The 19,747-nt window shown below is 39.4% G+C and overlaps 1 protein-coding gene across 1 annotated transcript in view; it reads right to left on the bottom strand.

The window, feature by feature from the left end:
* LOC104389129 (amine oxidase [flavin-containing] B-like) overlaps positions 1 to 19,747 on the bottom strand; it is a 37,213-nt gene that overhangs the window by 14,615 nt on the left and 2,851 nt on the right. Inside the window, exons 2-5 of the mRNA XM_009998084.1 lie at positions 15,367 to 15,461; positions 14,315 to 14,452; positions 2,346 to 2,450; positions 1,657 to 1,748 (exon numbers count right to left, since the gene is read on the bottom strand). Coding sequence (XP_009996386.1) covers positions 1,657 to 1,748; positions 2,346 to 2,450; positions 14,315 to 14,452; positions 15,367 to 15,461 — 430 coding nt within the window. The remainder of the gene's footprint in view (positions 1 to 1,656; positions 1,749 to 2,345; positions 2,451 to 14,314; positions 14,453 to 15,366; positions 15,462 to 19,747) is intronic.

The following is a 19,747-nucleotide window of genomic DNA, read 5'->3' on the forward strand; positions in this document are numbered from 1 at the left end:
CTGCTGAAATAAAAAAACTGATCCATTTTCTGAAATACGGGTGGTGCATTCTGGTTTCATTTTTAACTGCCAAAACAATACAGAAAATATTAATCAAATTTTGTCTGTATAAGCACATATTGTAAAATATTATCAACTTTGAAATATATTTTGTCTAATGGGAGAATTAGTGTGTGTATTTATTAATATTTTATAAGTGGATGCTCATAGATGGTGGTTAAATTCTCCTAGTTTTTGCCCCCTTCTCCCATTGTTTTTTTTTGCATTTCAGTTCCCTAGTTTCTGCTGGTATTTTATCTAGAAATGGCAACATTATTTCAACCAAGAGCACTCAGGAGATTTCCAGCATGCTACTCTAGCCAAAAGCAAATCTGTACAGTCTGTTAAATATTAGAAGATTAACCTTCTGGACTGTTACCTTCCAGGAGGTTAAATTTCTATAGCATGTTACCTAAACCTTGAACAAACTGGGCAAATCAAGCTGAGATGCACATATAAAATCTGAAATGCATCTAGGAATTAAGAAAGGCTGACAGTTATGCCAATATTGAGGCAACATGTCAAGTCTTATTTCATCAGAGTTTGAAAAAATACAACTGCAGTCATGTGAGCTACTGGATATTGAATGACTTACTGGTGCATGGCACTTTGCTAACCTGTATAAGCTCCCTACTAAATCTGAGGTTCAGGTGGCCAGTAGAACCAAACCCATACATTTCTATTTGTTTTTAATGAATACGGACTGTGATAAAAATGAGAACAACTTCCTATGTAGTTTTGTGCAATTGTAACTCTGGCTAAAGGAAAACACCCAGAAGATTAAGTTTTTAGACAAGAGCCTGCTGTCCATTAACAATGATCACGTTGCTTTCTAGAGGCAAATAAAAAAAAATGCCCCCGTGAACACGTGTCAACTTGAGTGGGTGCTAGCAGGCTTCTCCACCAAGCTCATGCAGGCTCACAGCAGCCACGTGTCAGGGGCTTAGCAATTCTGAAGAGGTTGTTGTAGAAATCAATCTGCTTTACAGCGAGGCAGAATAACTGGGGTTCTTTTACTTCAGTGTAAAGAAAACCAATCAAACTGTTGCTGAATGGCAAGTAAAGAAAAATTGCTTTGATGTACACATAAAACCATGAAGCCTTTTCAGTTTTCCTGGGTGCTATATAGTGTAGCAGTTAAACAACAGAATGACGGCTGTTATAGTGATTTAGTGCTATTTCAAGATGAAACGGGTTTTTTTATTGCACTTTTGCAAAACCATCTGGTCCAGCAGAGAATAAAGGTGTGTTGTTTCATCAAAAGTTTGATTCAAAAATCTGCTCTAGCAAGAACATTTTTCTCTTAAACACACAGTAAAGAGAGGGAAAGTGCATAAAACAGATGAAGCTCCTACCTATGTCTTCAGAAGTAACCCTCCCCAAAAACATTTTCCTTTTACCTTTATTTTAGTCTGAAAGGTTATAGAAATACAACAGAATCTATTTTGTGTGCTGACAGGTGTTGTAGTCCATTATTACAAGATATTCTCACCCGATTTCTTTTAAAAGGGTGCATTCTAGTGGTAGTTACATTTATTTGCAAAGCAGTAACACCTACTTGGAGCCCTAAGGAATATAAATATAAGTTATTATAATTAGTATTAAAGATTTTCTTACTTTGTCCAACAAATTTTATCCAGTAAGTCTTTCATAGTCATTTTGTCCCATTCTTCTGCATGTGGAGCCTTCCATGGGGCTTCATTTGGAATCTAAGGAGACATAAGAAAGCATGCATCAGCAAATGAATGACTGGCATAAGAAAGAAACAACACACACAGTCAGAAACTATCTCATCTTTAAATTGTGATTCACCCTGTAAATTCCTGGCAGGTAATACAGTGAAGTTAACAGAGGATGTTTTTAGGGTTTTTTTATTTGTTTGTTTTAAGAGTGTTGTTTTTAGATTAAAGAATAGAGAATTTTATAGTTAAGAACTTTGCCCAGAATGGCAAAGAACAGTGCTGGGAAATGTCTCTCAAATACTGCATATCTCTCCCATTCATCTATGCAAGCAACAGCAACTTTTTCTCAAAGTCTTGTAGCTCAGCCAATGCAAAACATACACTACTGGTAACAAAATAAAATAGTTGAGCTTAATTTGAGAGTGGAGAAGGGTGTACAAGCCTCTTAAAATTATACTTACCCAATCATCGGCAAAACGCTACAACATGTGCTCTGACCACCAATGCATGGCTACTCTTGCCAGCACTGGGTTTGTTCAAGGTGGAGCAGCTTGACCTATCTGCATTCTAGTCCCATCTTCACTTTGACCTGTGTGGAGACAGCTGCAACCCCTCATTCCATACCTCTTTTCCCATTTCATCCAGAGTTCTCCACAGGTTGTTGTAGTCCAGGTAGACCAGTGGATTCCACATAGGAGGGAAAGCACCTTTAAAGGGGTAGGACTTACCCTACATGAAAAAACAATAAAAAGATCATAAAAACTAAATACAATTATGGCTTCTACATGTGGGCAGCTGCACCAAATGGTTAAGTGTTCACTGGAAGAAAGCACAGATGTCATCAACACATGTGAGAGCTTCCAACAGATCATGTCTGTGTGTGCATGCATAATGATAGAAAATGGGCACAAAACCAAACATAGGATCTTCTGTCTGAACGTAAGGAAACACTTTCTCACTGTGAGGATGACCAAGCACTGGCACAGGTTGCCCAGAGAAGCTGTGAAGCCTCTATGAAGCCTTGGAGATACTAAAAAGCTGCCTGGATATGGTTCTGGGCAATTGCTTCTAGGTGGACATGCCTAAGCAGTGGGATTGAACAAGATGACCTCCAGAGGTCCTGTCCAACCTCAACCATTCTGTGATCCTGCTATTCTACATGTGCAACTTAAGTGTGATACACAGTTTAATTAAGTCAGTTGTGTGCAGAACTGATACTGTCTTGTATCTTCAAAGATTTATATTGGGCACTTGTGGGCAACAATACTAATATCCTGCAGTAGAATCACAAAGATCAGACCCCAAAAATGACATGCAAGAGCACCGAGATGAAAAATTGGCTGTTTATTACTGCAAAATAAAAAAAAAAGTTACATTCTTTTCTCCTAAATGTTAATGAAAAGACCGAACTCTTAACTGCATTTAGTGTTTGCTTGTTTTTGTTGTGTTTTGTTTTTTTTCTTTCAAAATGAAACAAAAGCAGCTGTGATGAGTTTTATTACACACCAAAATCTTAGCTTGGAGACCCTCCTGGAAAAAAAAATTAATTTATTTCAGCTAACCTAAAAATCCCCAGCCCTACAGAAAATGTAGCACTTGCTAATAATGACTCATTCTTCCAATCCAACAACTCTGGCCTTGAATTCCAGACAGTGATGGTGTAGCCAGTACAAATGTCCTAATTACATAATTATAAATTTAATAGCTAATTTTTATTTACCTATATCCCCACTAGATATTCAGAAAGTCTAGCTGAATTAAGCATGAGAGAGGTAATATGTAGAGCTTTTTTATTTACATGGGATTTCCCTGTCTGACTATATGGATGCAGCAAAAGAGCTTTAAAATTTCACAAAGAAATGCTCGTTAGCACTTTATAGTCACTTATTTTTTCACAATGCATTCTGGATTTCATAAAACTGAGAAACAATAAAGGCCATGTTGTGTGCCACAGCTGACTTTTCAAAGCTTATATTATGTATTTAAGTGGTCACTGCATCAGCATGAATGTCAATTGGTAAAAGTACTAACTATTTACAGTCTGATGCAGTGCCACACCAATGTATTACTAAAATAATATTTATACAGGCTTCAAAATAGGTACTGCATTAGGATTTAATATTTTAAACCAGGTAAGAGCAACAGCACTGTGTCTTGTTGATGAGAAGTACCCAAAGACCACTTACTCAAATAAGCATCTGGCTTGATTTGATTTAGCTTCTTTATTAATAATGTGAAAGCAGAGAGATAGAGCACATTATTCAAATCTGCAGGTGTTTGCAAGCATGAGAAGAGACAGTAAAAGAGCATAGAGGGATCCTGAAAGACTCAAAACTTGTTCCAGAAGTAACAAAATGAGATACAACCTTGAAAATTGCTGACTATTAACTTTGAGGACTTCTAATTCAAAGTGGGAGATACTTAAAAAGCAGTAAGACCAAAAAACGAAGCCAAGGATAAGAATAAGAGAAAACTAGTTTACAAAAAAATGTCAACAGGTTAGAGAAAACTAAGAAGAAACTGCTTTTTCGTTAGTCTTTGTACAATGCAGGACTAATGGAATCCTTGTCAGAAACACCAATGAAACACTAATGAAAATTAGGAAGAGAGCCAAGTGTGGGAGTAAAGGCATTAATACTTAGGTCCATGGACATATGAAGAAGTAGCTGCAAAACAACAACTTTATTTTGCAGTGCTTTTGAGGAGAGATTATAAGTTGTAAAATGCCAAAGCATTTTTTTTAAAAAAGTTTTCAATCAGAAGTTTTGACACAGACAGAGTAGATCTCCAGTCACTTCACGAGCCAGAGGTACCATGGTTGAAAACTCAGCATTTTCAATTTAAGAATGGATATTGCAGCACATGTTGACAAATACTCCTGGAAGTGGAGGGTTGATTTTGTTTTGTTGTGTTGGTTTTTTTTCATTCAGCATGGAACAAAAGTGTATTTCTATAACTCTTGTGCTCCAAAATTCAAAAATAGATTAAATTGGAATCAGGAAAATATATTCTTGTAGATGGAGATAAACTCTGTGAGTTTGTTTCATCAGAAGCATTTAGTCCCAAAATGGACATGAAATTAATTAATTAATTCTTAACATTGAATTAATTTTGGGCATGAAATTAACTGGGGCACATTGTCATACTCTGCTGCCTGAGGGTTAAAAAAGAGCAGGAAAACCTCTAGACTTCCATCCAGTCTCACCTTCTAGACCTTCCTGTTGCAGTTAGTAACATCTGAACCATGTTGATAATTACCTTTTTGCCTTTTTGAGCACATTAAAATTTCACAACTAGCTCCTCTGGCAATAAGTCAGTTTTACTGTAGCTTCTTCTGAACACTGGAGCCACCCTTCACTGATATAAACACCATGTATGTATTCCAAAGACAGAGCATATCAGTTTGGTTTTAAGTATCTAGCATTTCAAAGATTTAGATTTATGAAATACATACACTGCTGTGCTCAAGAAAACCAGGACAGCATCAGAATGGATTATTCCAGTTACTGATTTTGTGCTGAGCTCCTGCTATGCCAGAAGCAATCCTGAGTTATCCCTTCTGAGTTAACTCAAGTCTTACATGTTCCCTGTGGTCCTTCCTCACGTGTGGATGGCTAAAGAGACACACAAAAAATATATTTATTTTAGTATTCTTCTATTTCACTGCATTTGAACTGCTGAAAGGGAATTCTTAGGTATGTCTCTTGTCCAGAAATTGAGGGTGACAAATCTCATAAAGCACAAGAAAAAACTTTGACCTGGAAAAAAAACCCAATCATAAAAGTGAGGGAATCCCCTGTGAAAGTTACTTTTACACAGATAAAACTCCAGGAGCTGTCAATGAGAATTTTGTTTGAGAAGAAACTGCAGGATTAGGCTCTACACAGAAACAAAAATTGCAGCACCAAAGCAAGCTCTGGATAGTTTCCAAAAAAAACTGAAACACTGAAGAGGCTGAATCTATAGGGAAGAAATTCCAGAAACCCAGCTGTCTCAGGAATAAACAAACAGAATTGACAAATCCAGTATTTGTCATAAATATTACTATTCCCAAATGATTTTCTCATCCATCTGTTTCATAGCAACCAACGTTTGGATTAGTTACATGGGACATATGTCATATAAGTAGCATAAACTTTCCACAGACATCAGCTCTGTTTCAGGCCAAATAGCTGACACAAGATGGGTGTTATCACAGGGGAAATAAACCACATTATGGCAAGTGAGTATCAGCAGCTCCTTGAGTATCAGCCTCAGCAGCTGGGAGGGCACAGGGATGGGATTCCATGCATTTTCTGACACTCTCCATCAGGAAATATCACCAGTATCTCAATGCAAAGTGGGATCTCAGGACCAAGCCTGCTTTTGTAGGCACAAGACAACTTCATCCTCCTCAAAATGTTATGTACCCAGGTAGTGCTCAAGTGGGATGCAGTATTGTGAATTGAAGCCTCTGGTGCCAATGATTCATACAATTTTTTTATAGCACAGTATAAGCATCTCATAAATACAGCCACCTTTCATTGAAAGGAACAAGATGTTGTGGTACATTTTTCTGCATCACTGAATGAGCACATTCCCTCAGTTAAATCATCTAAACCTTGGAGTAACTGATGCTAACTTCACAAAGATGCCACTGCCTATTAATTCACAGTTACAGAGTATAGGCACATAGTGCCCTCTGCTGATTCATAGCACTGATGCATCACAAACACTTTGTTCTCTCAACTTAAAATCCTGGTAAAGCCATTCATATAAAGCACAGAAATGGCAAGCTGCAAAATTGTGAGAAGGAAAATGAGAAACAGCAAAGTCTCACTTCAAGCTGTAACTCTGCACCTGTCTCAGATACAGAGGTTCTCATCTGCTGCCCTGTGGAAAACTATCCTCTTACTTTGGTTTGTGGGGGAAGTTATTTGTTGTTGTGCTTTCTTTTTTTTTTTTTTTTTATTTAATCCACAGCATTTATCACTATATGTCTTTGGGACTAAACCTCCTGTGTGATCATAATTCTCAATAAGATACGGCAACTAGCTGGACCAAGCTGAGAGAGCTAAACAATCCTATTTAGGCGTAACAATGTTTTTCGTTCATTGAAGTTCCCTTCTTTGAGAAACTGTTCCAGAGCTCACATGCTCAGCTGGTTACTATACTGACAGATACCATAAAGGTAAAAAGATACATAGGTCAGAAAGTATAAATGCAGCACAAGCAAGTCCTGATTGCAAAAATATCCTTCAAATATCTTTCAGTATTTAATTGGAGATCATCAGCTGTAGATGTCAGACTGCTTTGTAAAATCTGGTCAGCAAAAGTAATTCCATTTTAAGTGTAGCATAGCCAGTCACGCTGGCTTGGAACATGCATCCTGAAAAGGAAAGCAGGGAACAATTTCTTTCTGCCGTATTATAGAAATAAAGTCCATCTTCACTCTACCACAACATTTGCTGGAACACTTGTTTTATCTGCAGAAGGCAGAATGAGAAAAAACAACACTGAAATGATTTAGAAAGGGAACTGAGGTTGTGTCCTGAATTTAAGTGAATCTAACTATTTGTTCCAATCATCTGAGAAAAAAGTTAAATAATTTTCCTTCCTAGTAGGATGGGATTTTTTATTTGGACACTAAAAAACACCTTTACAGGAAGCATTTAGATGTCTTATCAAGCACATATTTATAGGGATTGTGGTTCTAAACACTCTTTGAAACCATGGCCTTCCTATGGCTTTCAACACGTGAATCCACCTGTCAACAAGGTGGATAAAATCAACTGAAAACTTTTCAGTATTTCTAGAACTTTAGAAAACAAACAAACAAAAAAACACCCATCACCACCAACAAAAAAAAACACAACAAAAAAACAAACAAACACCGACAAAAACAACCCACACTTTCCTCCCAAAAGAAGAGAAATGGACACAAAAAAATGAAGACAGAAGAGTTCAATTTGGGAGAAAGCCATCAAATGAATTCTGCCTACAGATAACATAACCAAGCACATAGGGTACACATGTTCTCTCACAATTAAATGCTCACACAACTCTCACTATCTTTAAAGCACAAGATAAGAGTGGGGTCACTAATTTAGCTTCTGAGATACTCCAGGTTATTACATTTCTTACCTATTAAAAAAAAAAAAAAAAAAAAAAAAAAGCTTTACATAAAATTTTACAGATGTGTGAAACTCCGTATGGTCAGACAACTTTTCCTGTTTGAAATACACATTTCGTTTTTCTATTTTTGTAAACCTCAATCAGCTTCTCAAGGGAAACAAAGATAAGTTCTTACAATCAGATGCAATTGAAGCTTTTCTCCAAGCAGTCTGAATTAAATAAGCTAGGTGGGAGCACAGCTACTTTTCCTCATCTCTTAGGGAACAGATCCTGGGGTCTGGGTGAGCTAAAACTGAGGGAGTTTCCATTTGGATTTAATTAAGAAATGCATAGTATATTTCCTTTCTTACTGCTTTCATCTTCATGCTACATTAGGTCACAGCCACCCATCTTCCAGTCAATCTTTTTAATCAATAAACATCCCTTGCAAAACCTTGCTTTACAGTCCCCTTTGAAAGAGATTGCTTTGCAGATTTGCTGTACACCATCTTGTGTCTTTCAGGCTGCTGTAATACAAATATTATCCATCTTTTAATTTAAAAGGTCTAATTTTGAACTTCTTGTGATTACTGCCAGGTGGCTGGCACAAAAAAATGGAAGATGCTCCTTTATTTTCAGGGCATCTTCAATGAGACTGAAACAAGACCAGCCTTCCCTACAGTCCTGACTATGACTGCTCTTCATTTACAGCATGGAAGATATCCTTTGCAGGAGTCTGGAAGATGTTTTCACAAACCTCAGCCTACTCAATCCTTTAACACTTCCAGGGAGGGGCTTTCACAACTTCCCTGGACAACCTGTTCCAGTGTCTCACCACCCTGACACTAAATAATTTCCTCCTAAAGTCTAACTTAAATCTCCCCTCTTCAAGTTTTGATCCATTACCTCTTGTCCTCTCACTACACACCATTGTAAAAAGCCCCTCCCCAGCTTTCCTGTAGCCCCTTCAGGCACTGGAAGTCCACTATAAGGTCTTCCCAGAGCCTTCTGTCCTCCAAGCTTAATAGCCCCAACTCTCTCAGCCTGTCTTCATAGGAGAGGTGTTCCAGCCCTCAGATCACCTCCATGACGCTTCTCCGGACTTTCTCCATGAGCTCCATGTCCTTCTTATGTTGGGGACTTCAGAACTGGACACAGAACTCCAGGTGGGGTCTCACAAGAGCCACATAAATGGGGAGAATCACGTCCCCTGACCTACTGGCGATGCTTCTTTCGATACAGCTCAGAATATGGTTGACTTTCTGGGCTGCAAGCACACATTGACAGCTCATGTTGAGCTTCTCATCAAGCAACAATCCCAAGTCCTTTTCCTCAGGGCTGTTCTCAATCCATTCTCTACCCAACCTGTATTTGACCTTGGGATTGCCTCAATCCAGGTGCAGGTCCTTGCACTTGGTTTTCTTGAACTTCAAGAGGATGGCATGGGCATACCTCTCAAGCCTGTCAAGGTCCCCTGGATGGCCTCCCTTCCCTCCAGTGTGTCACTACACAGCTTGGTATCATCAACAAACTTGCTGAGGGTGCACTCAATGCCACTATCCATGTCACCAACAGAGATGTTAAACAGTACTGGTCGAAGTACCAACCATCGGGGAACACCACTCAAAAAAGGGAAAAAAACCAAAATATGTTATGCCATTTTGCCTCACTTAAATTGATGGCAACTGTGTGTTTCACAGACTTTTCATTCTCTGAATGCACTCTATCTCACCATTCAAAATTCCATTGAAGCTGTTATGCTCTGTACTACAAACTATACCAGGACATACTGCTCGTAGATTTGTAGAGGAGCAGGTCAAAAGCTTAAATAAATAATTTTGCTTAGCTTCAGTGCATGTATCACTGATATCACAAAAGAAACACCAATAAATTCCACAACTTTAGGACAGACAGCAGTCACTTATCCACATGCTAATTAAATCCCAATACAACAGGACCATCACATGTTTTATTCACGAACAGGACCACAGCAAACTGCATTTTAATAAACACAGCAGTGCTGAAAATTAATTACACCCAAGAGGGATGTAATTTTTTTTTTCTGCAGATCTATTGTAGATTATAACCCGTTAACATTAATGCAGATTTGTGGTTCTAATTAAAAGTATTGTATGTCTAAGACTAAATATTCACCTTCAGTGATGTGCTGCAGGGTTCACACTGGCATTCTCTCCAGAGATGTCGACTGTATGTGCAAGTTGTGCTAAACTTGAAGAGGGCATGACATGCATCTGACCACCTCTAGCCAGTGCTGCTGGCAGAGGAATGGGCATGGGAAAGCTCTGTTCTTCTACAGGGAGCTTAACTGAAGTGAGGAAGCAATCAGCAACTCTCTGCCAAGAACCTGACCAGTGAGTAGGGTGGGAATGCTACATGTTTCACCCAGTATTTTAACTTGAAAGACCTCTCCCAGCTCAGGATGTGTGCAACACCAAGCCTGACTTCTGGCGCCAAGGAAACAACTAGCAGGACTTAAGTTACCACTACAGGAGGAAGGTTGCAGGTGCAACAATGGCAGTGAGGGAATCTACCATAGACCAATGACAAGATTTTGAGAAACAACCTTTGTTGGTCTAATGTAGCCTGAAGGAGGAGTCTTACTGCCAGCCTATCACACCAGGTTTTCATGCGATCTCTCCATCAGGAACAATGCAACCAGACAGAGGGTGTTCAGTTGGCACCACAGCAGGACAAAGATGAGATCATACTGAATGTGTATGAAGCAATCAAGTTCTAAAAATATTAATTCAGCAAACCAGTCATACAAAGGAATGGGTTTTTTTTATTGCAGATTTAGGGTAGCAGAGTAAACCAGTTCTGATGATACCTTACTTAGCAAAGGAATCTCTGTTACATTTGGTAACATTTGATAAATTTCTGGTTTAAAATGCACAAAAGGTGCATGGCTACTGGGACTGCACAGAAGTGAAGTGCAATTTGAATTAATGAAGAAAATCTGCAGATCATTAAACCCTCAAAATACTGGGCATGTTTTTGTATTTCAGTTCTTTCCAGAAACTGTTACATGGCAAAGGTAAAAACTACCTGGACTATATAGACTTTCATTTGTTTTTCTAAGACAAAAACTGTAATTTTGGTGAGGAAAATAAAAACCACCAGTCAAAAGCTGCAAATCTACATATTTAAGATGGTTCCTGAAATCCTCTCCAGGGCAGCTAAGGGAAAATTATCTTATTTTATCTTATTTTGAGAAGTGTCTTACATCTGCTTACCAGTCCAATGGGAGCACCATTAGGAGATGATGACTTATCAGATAGTTCTGCATTCGCTTCTTAAATATGGTTTTATGAACCCAACATCCATTATGCTATTGAAAAGCAATGGTGTTCAGGCAGCAATTTGCCTACCAAATACTACTTATAGAGCTACACTAATTATCTCTCTAAGGCTGATGAACACAAAATGAAAAGAACATACTAATCTTCTTTCAAAGACTGTGAAAAAAGGCTGCTTAACAAGTGGAGGGAAAGAAAAAAATTGTTGGGCCAGAAAAACATGATTTTAAGTTTCTGTGAAGATAACACACACAATATGAGAGATGAAAAAGAATCTCACTGTAGAACCTGACATTAAAAAAGATTAAAGGGGAAAAAAACCCACAATTCAATCAATTTTGTAAAGCCTAATTAGCAAAGACCCACCCAGAGATCAACCAAAAGCATTATTTTAATTTTGTAGTACAAAGAAGCTGCAAATATTACTTGTACTAAAAAGCCTCTAAAATTAATTTAATTAACTATGAAAGGCTGGATTTTGCCCTTGGGTATATATATAAAAACAGCATCCAATTTTACAAGGTGCACTGTGATTCTTGACAGTGTAGCGAGAGAAGAATTAAAATCTTTAGGTTTCATTGTCCCTTTGGGTTCAGAGAGAATTTTGTGGTCCAGAATTTAGATTTGGTTGCAGTCACAAAACTTAGGTCAACATGTGAATTTAAACGCACACAGGGGAAACACACCTTCATAAATTTTGGAATCTAATTTGCGAGCTATGACTTGACAGTACTACTGAAATTTCAGGGAGCACACAAGAAGACTACCCATTTTCAGGGAAGGCATGGGCAAGCCACACAGCTAAAAGTGAGAGATCTGTAAGAAATGTATTACAGTTACATGAAACACAAAAGGCTGAAGTTTATTACACTGATTTGGCCACAAGATAACGCATCTTTTCTATTTACAGTTCATCTTTTGATTCTTTAACTGCAAGTATTCTTCAGCTATAACATTTTTCCACAGTTTGTATAAACACAGAAGTCAAAAAGGAAGTAAAAGATTTAAAATTGGTGAAATTGGGAGATGCAAAGTAGAAGCTACTGACTGTAAAACATCTCCTTTCTCTACCCCCTGCTTGGCTACCAGGGAGCACCAGCACACTCTTCTCTCCCTCTTTTCAGGAGCTCTCCTACAGACAGCCACGTTGGCATCCTGAGCCTACAAACTCAGTCTTAATCCAACCTGCATGCTCTTTGAATGCTTTGGGAGCACCTCAGCCACCAGATGGGTTCTCTCTCTTCCACACTTGGCTGGGAATGGTCCCAAGCGACACGACCCAACTGTGAGGTAGATACTGCTCCATGCCCAGGGTGGAGTAGGAACCTCCAAGAGTCCCTTCCAGGGCAGATTTTTCCACGGCCCTGTGTAAGGTGTAGTGCCAATCTCAAACAGGCCTACCAGCACTCAGACTGAGCCACTTGCCTTCATCAAATTGCAATGGGTGCTTCATCCCCCTGACATGTGTAAGGGCATACTCTGTCATCTATGATCATCTCTCAGTAGGTCTTAGCACATCCACATGAGTGTGGGAGCAAGCCAAGGCTCTCAGTCTTCCTCACAGCTTCCGCAGCATCTGTTTGCACTGATGCAGGCACTAACCAAAGCAGCAAGCACCCCAGACCTCCAGGCTTGGGTGGCTTGAATGGATAGGGAGGAAAAATGAGAGCCTTGGCTCACACCGGCACTGACTGCCCTGGGATGAAAGGTATCCACAGATACCTTTATATAAAAGGCTATGCACAACCTCTGGCAACTCATACAGTCAGACACTCGTATTCAAGGGAAAGACAGATTCTCCTTGGCAAGAATCTACTTTTGTGCCATTCTCCACTCTCCTCACACTAAAAACCTGTTGGAAAACAAAAGGCTATTTCAACCAACATGGTAACATCAATATTCCCCCACGAGCTGATTCCTATAGATCCTAAAAGAAAGTGAGGTCCAGCTTGCCAAACAAGCAGCTATGCTTGACTGGCTACTGACAACAGATCAGGCCCACATATCTGCTATAGCTTTGACTTCAGTGACTTCTGGCAGCATTTTGGAACAACAAGGCTGTCCTGACAGCTGGTCATCCTGACTGACCATCTTCTACCATTAAGGGTTCCCCTCACGGCATGGCCTCCTGTTGCTACTGGGGCGGCTCTGAAAGCTAAATAATGTGAACAAGTTTTGAGGATCCCGGCGGCACAGAAAACAGAACACTGTGGATTGTATCCATCAGTTCTATCACAGCAGAACTTACTGTGGATATTCACCATAGCAAATCACCTTGACAAAGCTTTTTTAATATCAATTAAGAGGGAAAATTATTGGAAAAAATTGGCAGAACACCTTTTCTCTACTGCCATTTTAAAATCTGTCACTGTTTTCATTTTTCTTTGATCAAACACCAACGATCTGACAAATAGTTTGCCAGTCATTGCACAGTGGGTTTTTGTATGCATACAAGGAAATTCAATGTTAATTTCCCCAGGACCAACATAGAAAGTTTCCCTTCTGTGGGAGTGCAACACTGCTCTGTATCAGGAAAGGAGAAAGGATGGTCTTTTGAAGAGAGCATAGTACAAATACAGAGAATATGTGGGCTTTTTAAAAGCTTTCCCATAGCTGTTCTGTTTCAGATCATGAACAGATTGCTTAGGTCTGCCTCCAAAAGAACATTTGACTCCCAGAGTCTTGTGCAATTGTCATCACAATGTCTTTTGCTACTCTGCACATCAGTTTCCCCATCAGCAAAATCAGACTTAACCTCCCACTTTTCCTTCAGTCAGGATAATAATTGCCATTGGTTTAGGAAATCCACACTGAGGAACTTTCAGCCTGATTGATGATACTTCTATGGCTTCTGAAAGGGACCTGAAGACACCTCAGGCAGTGTATTTCAGAGCTCACCTGTGCAGAAGAGTCACAGTAGTACTGGTCATAAACAATAAAGCTCTTTGAAAGCTTTTAACTAAGATCTCAAACCTGAACCAAGGCATCAGCTAACAGGGTACAGATGTAGATGCACAGGCACATAGTAAATTGCATGAGTTCTTCATTACCAACGTACTTACTTTTCAACAAGAAACTCAGATGATGCATACTTAAACTGCACTGCAGCATGGATGGAAAACAGTGAAATAGCCAATTACTACAGCTTGCCTGTCTACAGCAGCATGCTTAAGAGCATCTTACCTTGACATGGTGTATCAGGTGCTCAACTTCATTCACTTTATACGTCTCTATTCCTAACTCTTTAGACAACCGCAGAAGACGATTTTGCGTTGGCCCCACGTAAGCTCCTCCAAGATCCACATATTTAACTTGCTTATTCTGTTTTATCACACACAACATAAAAAAAAAGAGGGGGGGGAAATAAACCCTTTCTCAATAACACATAAGTTTAAAAAGCAGTCTAGAGGAATTCTTTAATTGAAACATTCCCAGAGTATTTTGGCCAAATTGCTCCCCCCATAGAAAAGTGCAGTTCTTTGGTGGAGTTCTGGTGCAGTGATTATCAAAAACCTCAGATAAGGAGTTCATAACCAAGTTAGCTGGGTTGTTGTTACATTACAGCTTCAACAAACACGAGAGGAAAGAGCGTGACAAGCGGAGGGAGAAGGAAGAGTCAGGTATCTGTGTGGTTCTTGGTCAGTCAGGCATCATGCCGCTGACCGGTTCCTAAACTGTGCTAGGAAGTAGCACAGGTAAGCTCTTCTAGGTCTCCTAGGTCAAGGTGGGGCAAAAGGTAAAGAAGTGAAGGCTGGTTCTAGTTCCCAGCCACTCCTGCCATTCTGCTAGCCTACGTCACTGCTCATGGGGCTTGTTACTGTTCAGCTCAAGGCTCTTCATGGCATGGTTGGCCTCACGGGCCTTTTTTCATAGATACTTCTCTACTGTCTCTTCCCAGGAAATTATTTTGAAACTTAGATAATAATGTTCTCCTTCCCAGAGGAAAGGACTGATGATTCCAGAGCCTGCAGATCACACAGCAATATTCTGGTACAATATAACAAAATTTCCTACCTCCTAGTGCTCTGGAAATTTTCCCTCAAGCAGGTCCTCCAGCAAGAAAGCTAAATAAATACATTTATGTACACTATTCATATAGTATATGTGGACTATACATATATATACACACACACCATACGTGTGTATAATCATATGTATGTATAGTATATTTTACATATGTACAGGATATACTATTTGTACACATACACAGTATAAATGGGCGTAGAGATAATTACCCTTACGGTGAAAGTTCTTCCGCCAACCCTGTCATTGGCTTCCAGCAACACCACGTTCAGGCCTGACTCAGTGAGCAGTTTGGCTGCTGAGAGACCTAAAAGATTAAAAAAATAAATAAATAAAGAATACTTCTGTAAATACATGCCATGGCTTTTAGGACCTGACATATAAACATTCACATTGCTATCCATTCAGATCTTGATTTTTTCTTTCAAACATTCTGTCAGGGAGGTAAGGTGGAAATAAAAAAAAAAACCCTAGAAATTAGTTAAATTAAACTGAAGCCATGTATTAAAACATTTTGTGGCCAAATTTTACTGAGCTCTTTTTGCACCATATGCTAAGCTACTCTGATGCATAAGGCAGCACTGTTATGATAGTCATCTAGCCTGGAAGAGAACTTGGGGCAGACAGTTTCTTGTTCTCAAATATCAGCACATCACCTTTCATAACTTTGACAAAAAAAGGAAGAAGTGAATTTAAATTAGCACTGTCCTAAATTTCAAAGGTCTTCCTGAAGTTTGTTGCAAGTATTTGCTTTCCAGCTCTCAATATTTTAAAGTATATTAGCAAAGTTGTCATATAGGCAGGTCACAGGTTTCCTGTACTGAAGAACAACATACGGTCTGACTCAGAAGAGACAGAATATGTGCTTGTGTGTGGCAATAAGAAGAAAAAATATGGGTAAGTGTACCCCAAAAAATTGTTTCATTCCTCACCTGTTTTCTTCATATACTTTTATTTCTAAGTTCCAATTCTTGAAGCTTACACACCTAGAGAGGGAACATCTCATTTTAGTTCTGATGCCAGAAAGCCTTATAAATGCAGAGGAAAATAGTAGTGTCAGTCCCAGCAGCAGGTGTGTCAAGCCACTATGGGAATGAAGGGAACTTAAAAGGGTGCCCAGTATGGAGGGAATACAGCCTGCAACTGCTCAAGATCATGTCTGCCTTTCACTTCATCACACAAACTGAGATTTGTATAAACTGAGGTTCTTGCTTTGACCAGGTGCGAGTGAATTTCTAATTGGATTACATGAGTTACAATCTAGAGAGTTGCATCACCCTCTTGAACCAATACAATGTGTTGAATGAATTTCAGCACAGACCAGGCTAGAAGCCATGCTCATACATCATAGTTTAGCTATCCTTTCTGGCTTTCTGCCTTGTCAGTCAGTTTCCTTGTTATGTCCTAGTACATGTAGTTTCTGAAAAGGAGTCAACCAAGCAGATTGTTCCAAGCATAAGGCTGCCATGGAAGAAATGGCAAAAGCACTAGCAGGAAAAAACAGATGGCCAAAGCTAGCATGGCAGGACTGACAAGAAGTATAATGAAGAAAACATAGTAGCCCTAGATAAAGCTTATTAATGAGATACTAAAGGTGCTACAGAACATCCAGGGAGAACTGGGTCCTGCTTCCAGCACTGCAGTGAACCTGCTGCACTGTGCTGGTTAAATCACTTCAACCCTTTGTTTCCCCACCTGTAAAACTGAGACAATGGTGTAGACCTATCTATCTAAAGGATCTGATATTTTCTGAAGAAAAGCAGCAATGTTTCCATTAAGAAATCATACTGTCCTTCTTTTATTTCTAGCTTCATGGGCTTATTTATTTTGGGTTTTCACATAAGTGCTAATGAGAAAACCAGTAATGACACCCATAAAGGTCTTTCCATACTTCCTTATTGAGGAAATTACATTGCAAAAACATCTGGGTGGATCAGTGGCCTTGACTATGCTCAATAATATTTGAGGATACTAAGGAAGAACAAAAATACAGAATACAGAAAACAGTTATGGTATGCAAACATGGACCACCCACCGCCTCAAACAACTTTTCTGAAGGAAAAATAGAAAACAAAATTCATATATAAATAGAGTTTACAAATTAAAGAAAAAAAAAAGTTGCTCTTCAAAACAAATAAATATTTCATCAGTTGGGACAGGATCAACAGTAGTTTTTAAAAATTTACAGAATGAATACATATCTGAAGGCTGTTGTCACTGGGGGTTTCTGTTGGCTTATCATACCAACAGTTATTGAGTAATCAATTAATAATATTCAATTACCAACACTGATTAAGGAATTTGAATATTTAATGAATACACATTTCAGCACAACTGGGAACAAAGGCAGTCTACGTCCAAGAGCTGAACAGACAAAGAAGCTTTGAAAGGAGAGCTCTCTAGACTCAACCAAAACGCAGCCCTTTGTCAGTGGTCAGCCCAGATACTACCTCCTTGTCTCCGTATGCACCTTTCATCTGCCCTATTGCACCTACCCACTATCTGCTCCCTGCTATTTATTTCCAGATAGGTGCCACTTTTTTTTTCCCTTCATACATTCACATATGTAACAGTTTACTCTTTACTGATGCAAATGCAGAAAATCAAAACAGTGTTGAGGGGAGGATCAGGCTTATTAATACCTTGCTGCCCCATTCCCATCCTCCGGAAGATGATATTTCTGTAGGAGCAGGAATTAGCTCTTGGTGCTTGAATCTATAGTGAAAGTTGCAGCCTACAGGCTCCCCAAACTAAGCACCACCTGGCCACTCACTCCTTTTCAAGGGCTGGTGGTCCACCCTCTTCTCTCACCTACAGGAAAATTCTCTTCTGATCCAAAGTTTCCTGGAGAAATTACACAGGCAATTGCTGACAGAGGCAGGGAACACAGCCAACCTCTAGCTCCTCCTCTCCTGCATCACAAATGTGTAACTTGGGAAAAAGGTGGAAGAAGCAAAGGCAGAGGCTTGGAAGGATCACATGGCACAGCAAAGGACCAGATTAGGTCTCAGAGCACAGTGCAGGACAAGGCAAGACTCAGATACCACACTACTGTGCAACACTGACAGGCAGGAATGTTGCTGGTTTTGGTATCTCACACATTTGGAATCACAGTAATGCCACATCACCCCATACCTGCTCCCTGAAGCCAGACTCAAGACCCCAAATGGGCTACTGGAATGTTACTATTATAACAGCTAGAGGGCTGGATGGTGCAGAGGTAGAGCTCCGAACCAAAGAGATACAAGGACAGATAAGCACCAGAAGCAGCAATAAAAACATATTAAAATGGAAATGAACACAAGCACGTGAATACTGGGGCACAAGGTTGAGGTTTGCTTTCCAGAAACAAAGAACTGGTGCAGGAAAGCCCTACAAACCCCAACCTCTTTTGTGGGCAAGGGTCAGAGTGGCCTCCCTGTGATTAACACGCTAATTGTCACAAACAGAGCATGCACAAAGCCTGTGAAGCAAAACCTGAAAAAAAATGTATCATATGTGATGCAAGATCTCATCTTGAGAAGTTCAACCCTCACATTTCAGCACTGCCTCTGGCTGACCTCTCACTCTCTTGCAGATCACCAACAAAACGCAGATCTTTAATATTGCCCCCATTCCTCACAGGTGAGACAGACACATGAAAATGTAAAGTTCATGCAAAAATGTGACTGGTGCTGCTGTTACTCCTATTATGTAAACAATGTTTTGTCACCTGGTAGCACCTTCCCCTTCTCCCCAGGAGCATTTAAACAGGATCAGACCTGAATTGCAATAAAAGGGCTCAAGCACTTGCGCCACCACTTCACAAAGGGTCCAGTAATTGCATCCAGTTTCCATTGTAGTTCAGTTTTCTCCAAGGGGCAACAAGGACCGGTATATTTATAGCAGAAAACATACAGTTAAGCAGCCTCACCTACAGTTCTGCTCAGAGCATTGATAGGCAGATAATGAATGCAAACAACGAAGAAACAATTATGGTAGGTTCTATTGGAAGCCCCAGACTGAAAATATCATTGTGCTTAGAGGATGTTTAAACAGGCATGCCTCCATCCGTTACCATGGCAACATGGTACCCAGCCGCAGCCACTCAGAGACACCAGCAAGAGATTCCCTCCCCCAGAATTTTACAAGGCAAGCTCAAGCCATGAAAATCATTTCTCCATCATGCAGCACTCTGCATGCACAATGATCTTACTAAAATGAAAGAATCACAATAATTATTCCATCTTCAGTTCCAACTTACTACTTTCCTGTTTGACATATCTGTACCTGGTAAACATCTTAAGCTGCACCCTTTGATTAAACAACTTCATTATAACCTCACTACCTTACTTTCTAACAGCTTTCTTATATTAAGAGAACAACTAATTCCATTTAAAAATAGATATATTTTTTTAAGATAAAATTTTGGATTTCTGTGCCAGGGCAGAATTCAAATTGCCTTTGGATTGACAAAAAATTCAAAGTAAATACAAAAAAATCTTACTGATATTCTGTAACACCAGTCTGATTCTGCCTGGAATCAGCAAATTTACTGCAATACCTTTTTAATTTAGCATTCCCACCAAAAATTCACTAGAAAGGACATGCATT

Source organism: Chaetura pelagica, unplaced genomic scaffold, assembly GCF_000747805.2.
Source record: "Chaetura pelagica isolate M959 unplaced genomic scaffold, ChaPel_1.0 scaffold360, whole genome shotgun sequence".
In the NCBI taxonomy this organism is placed as follows: domain Eukaryota; kingdom Metazoa; phylum Chordata; class Aves; order Apodiformes; family Apodidae; genus Chaetura; species Chaetura pelagica.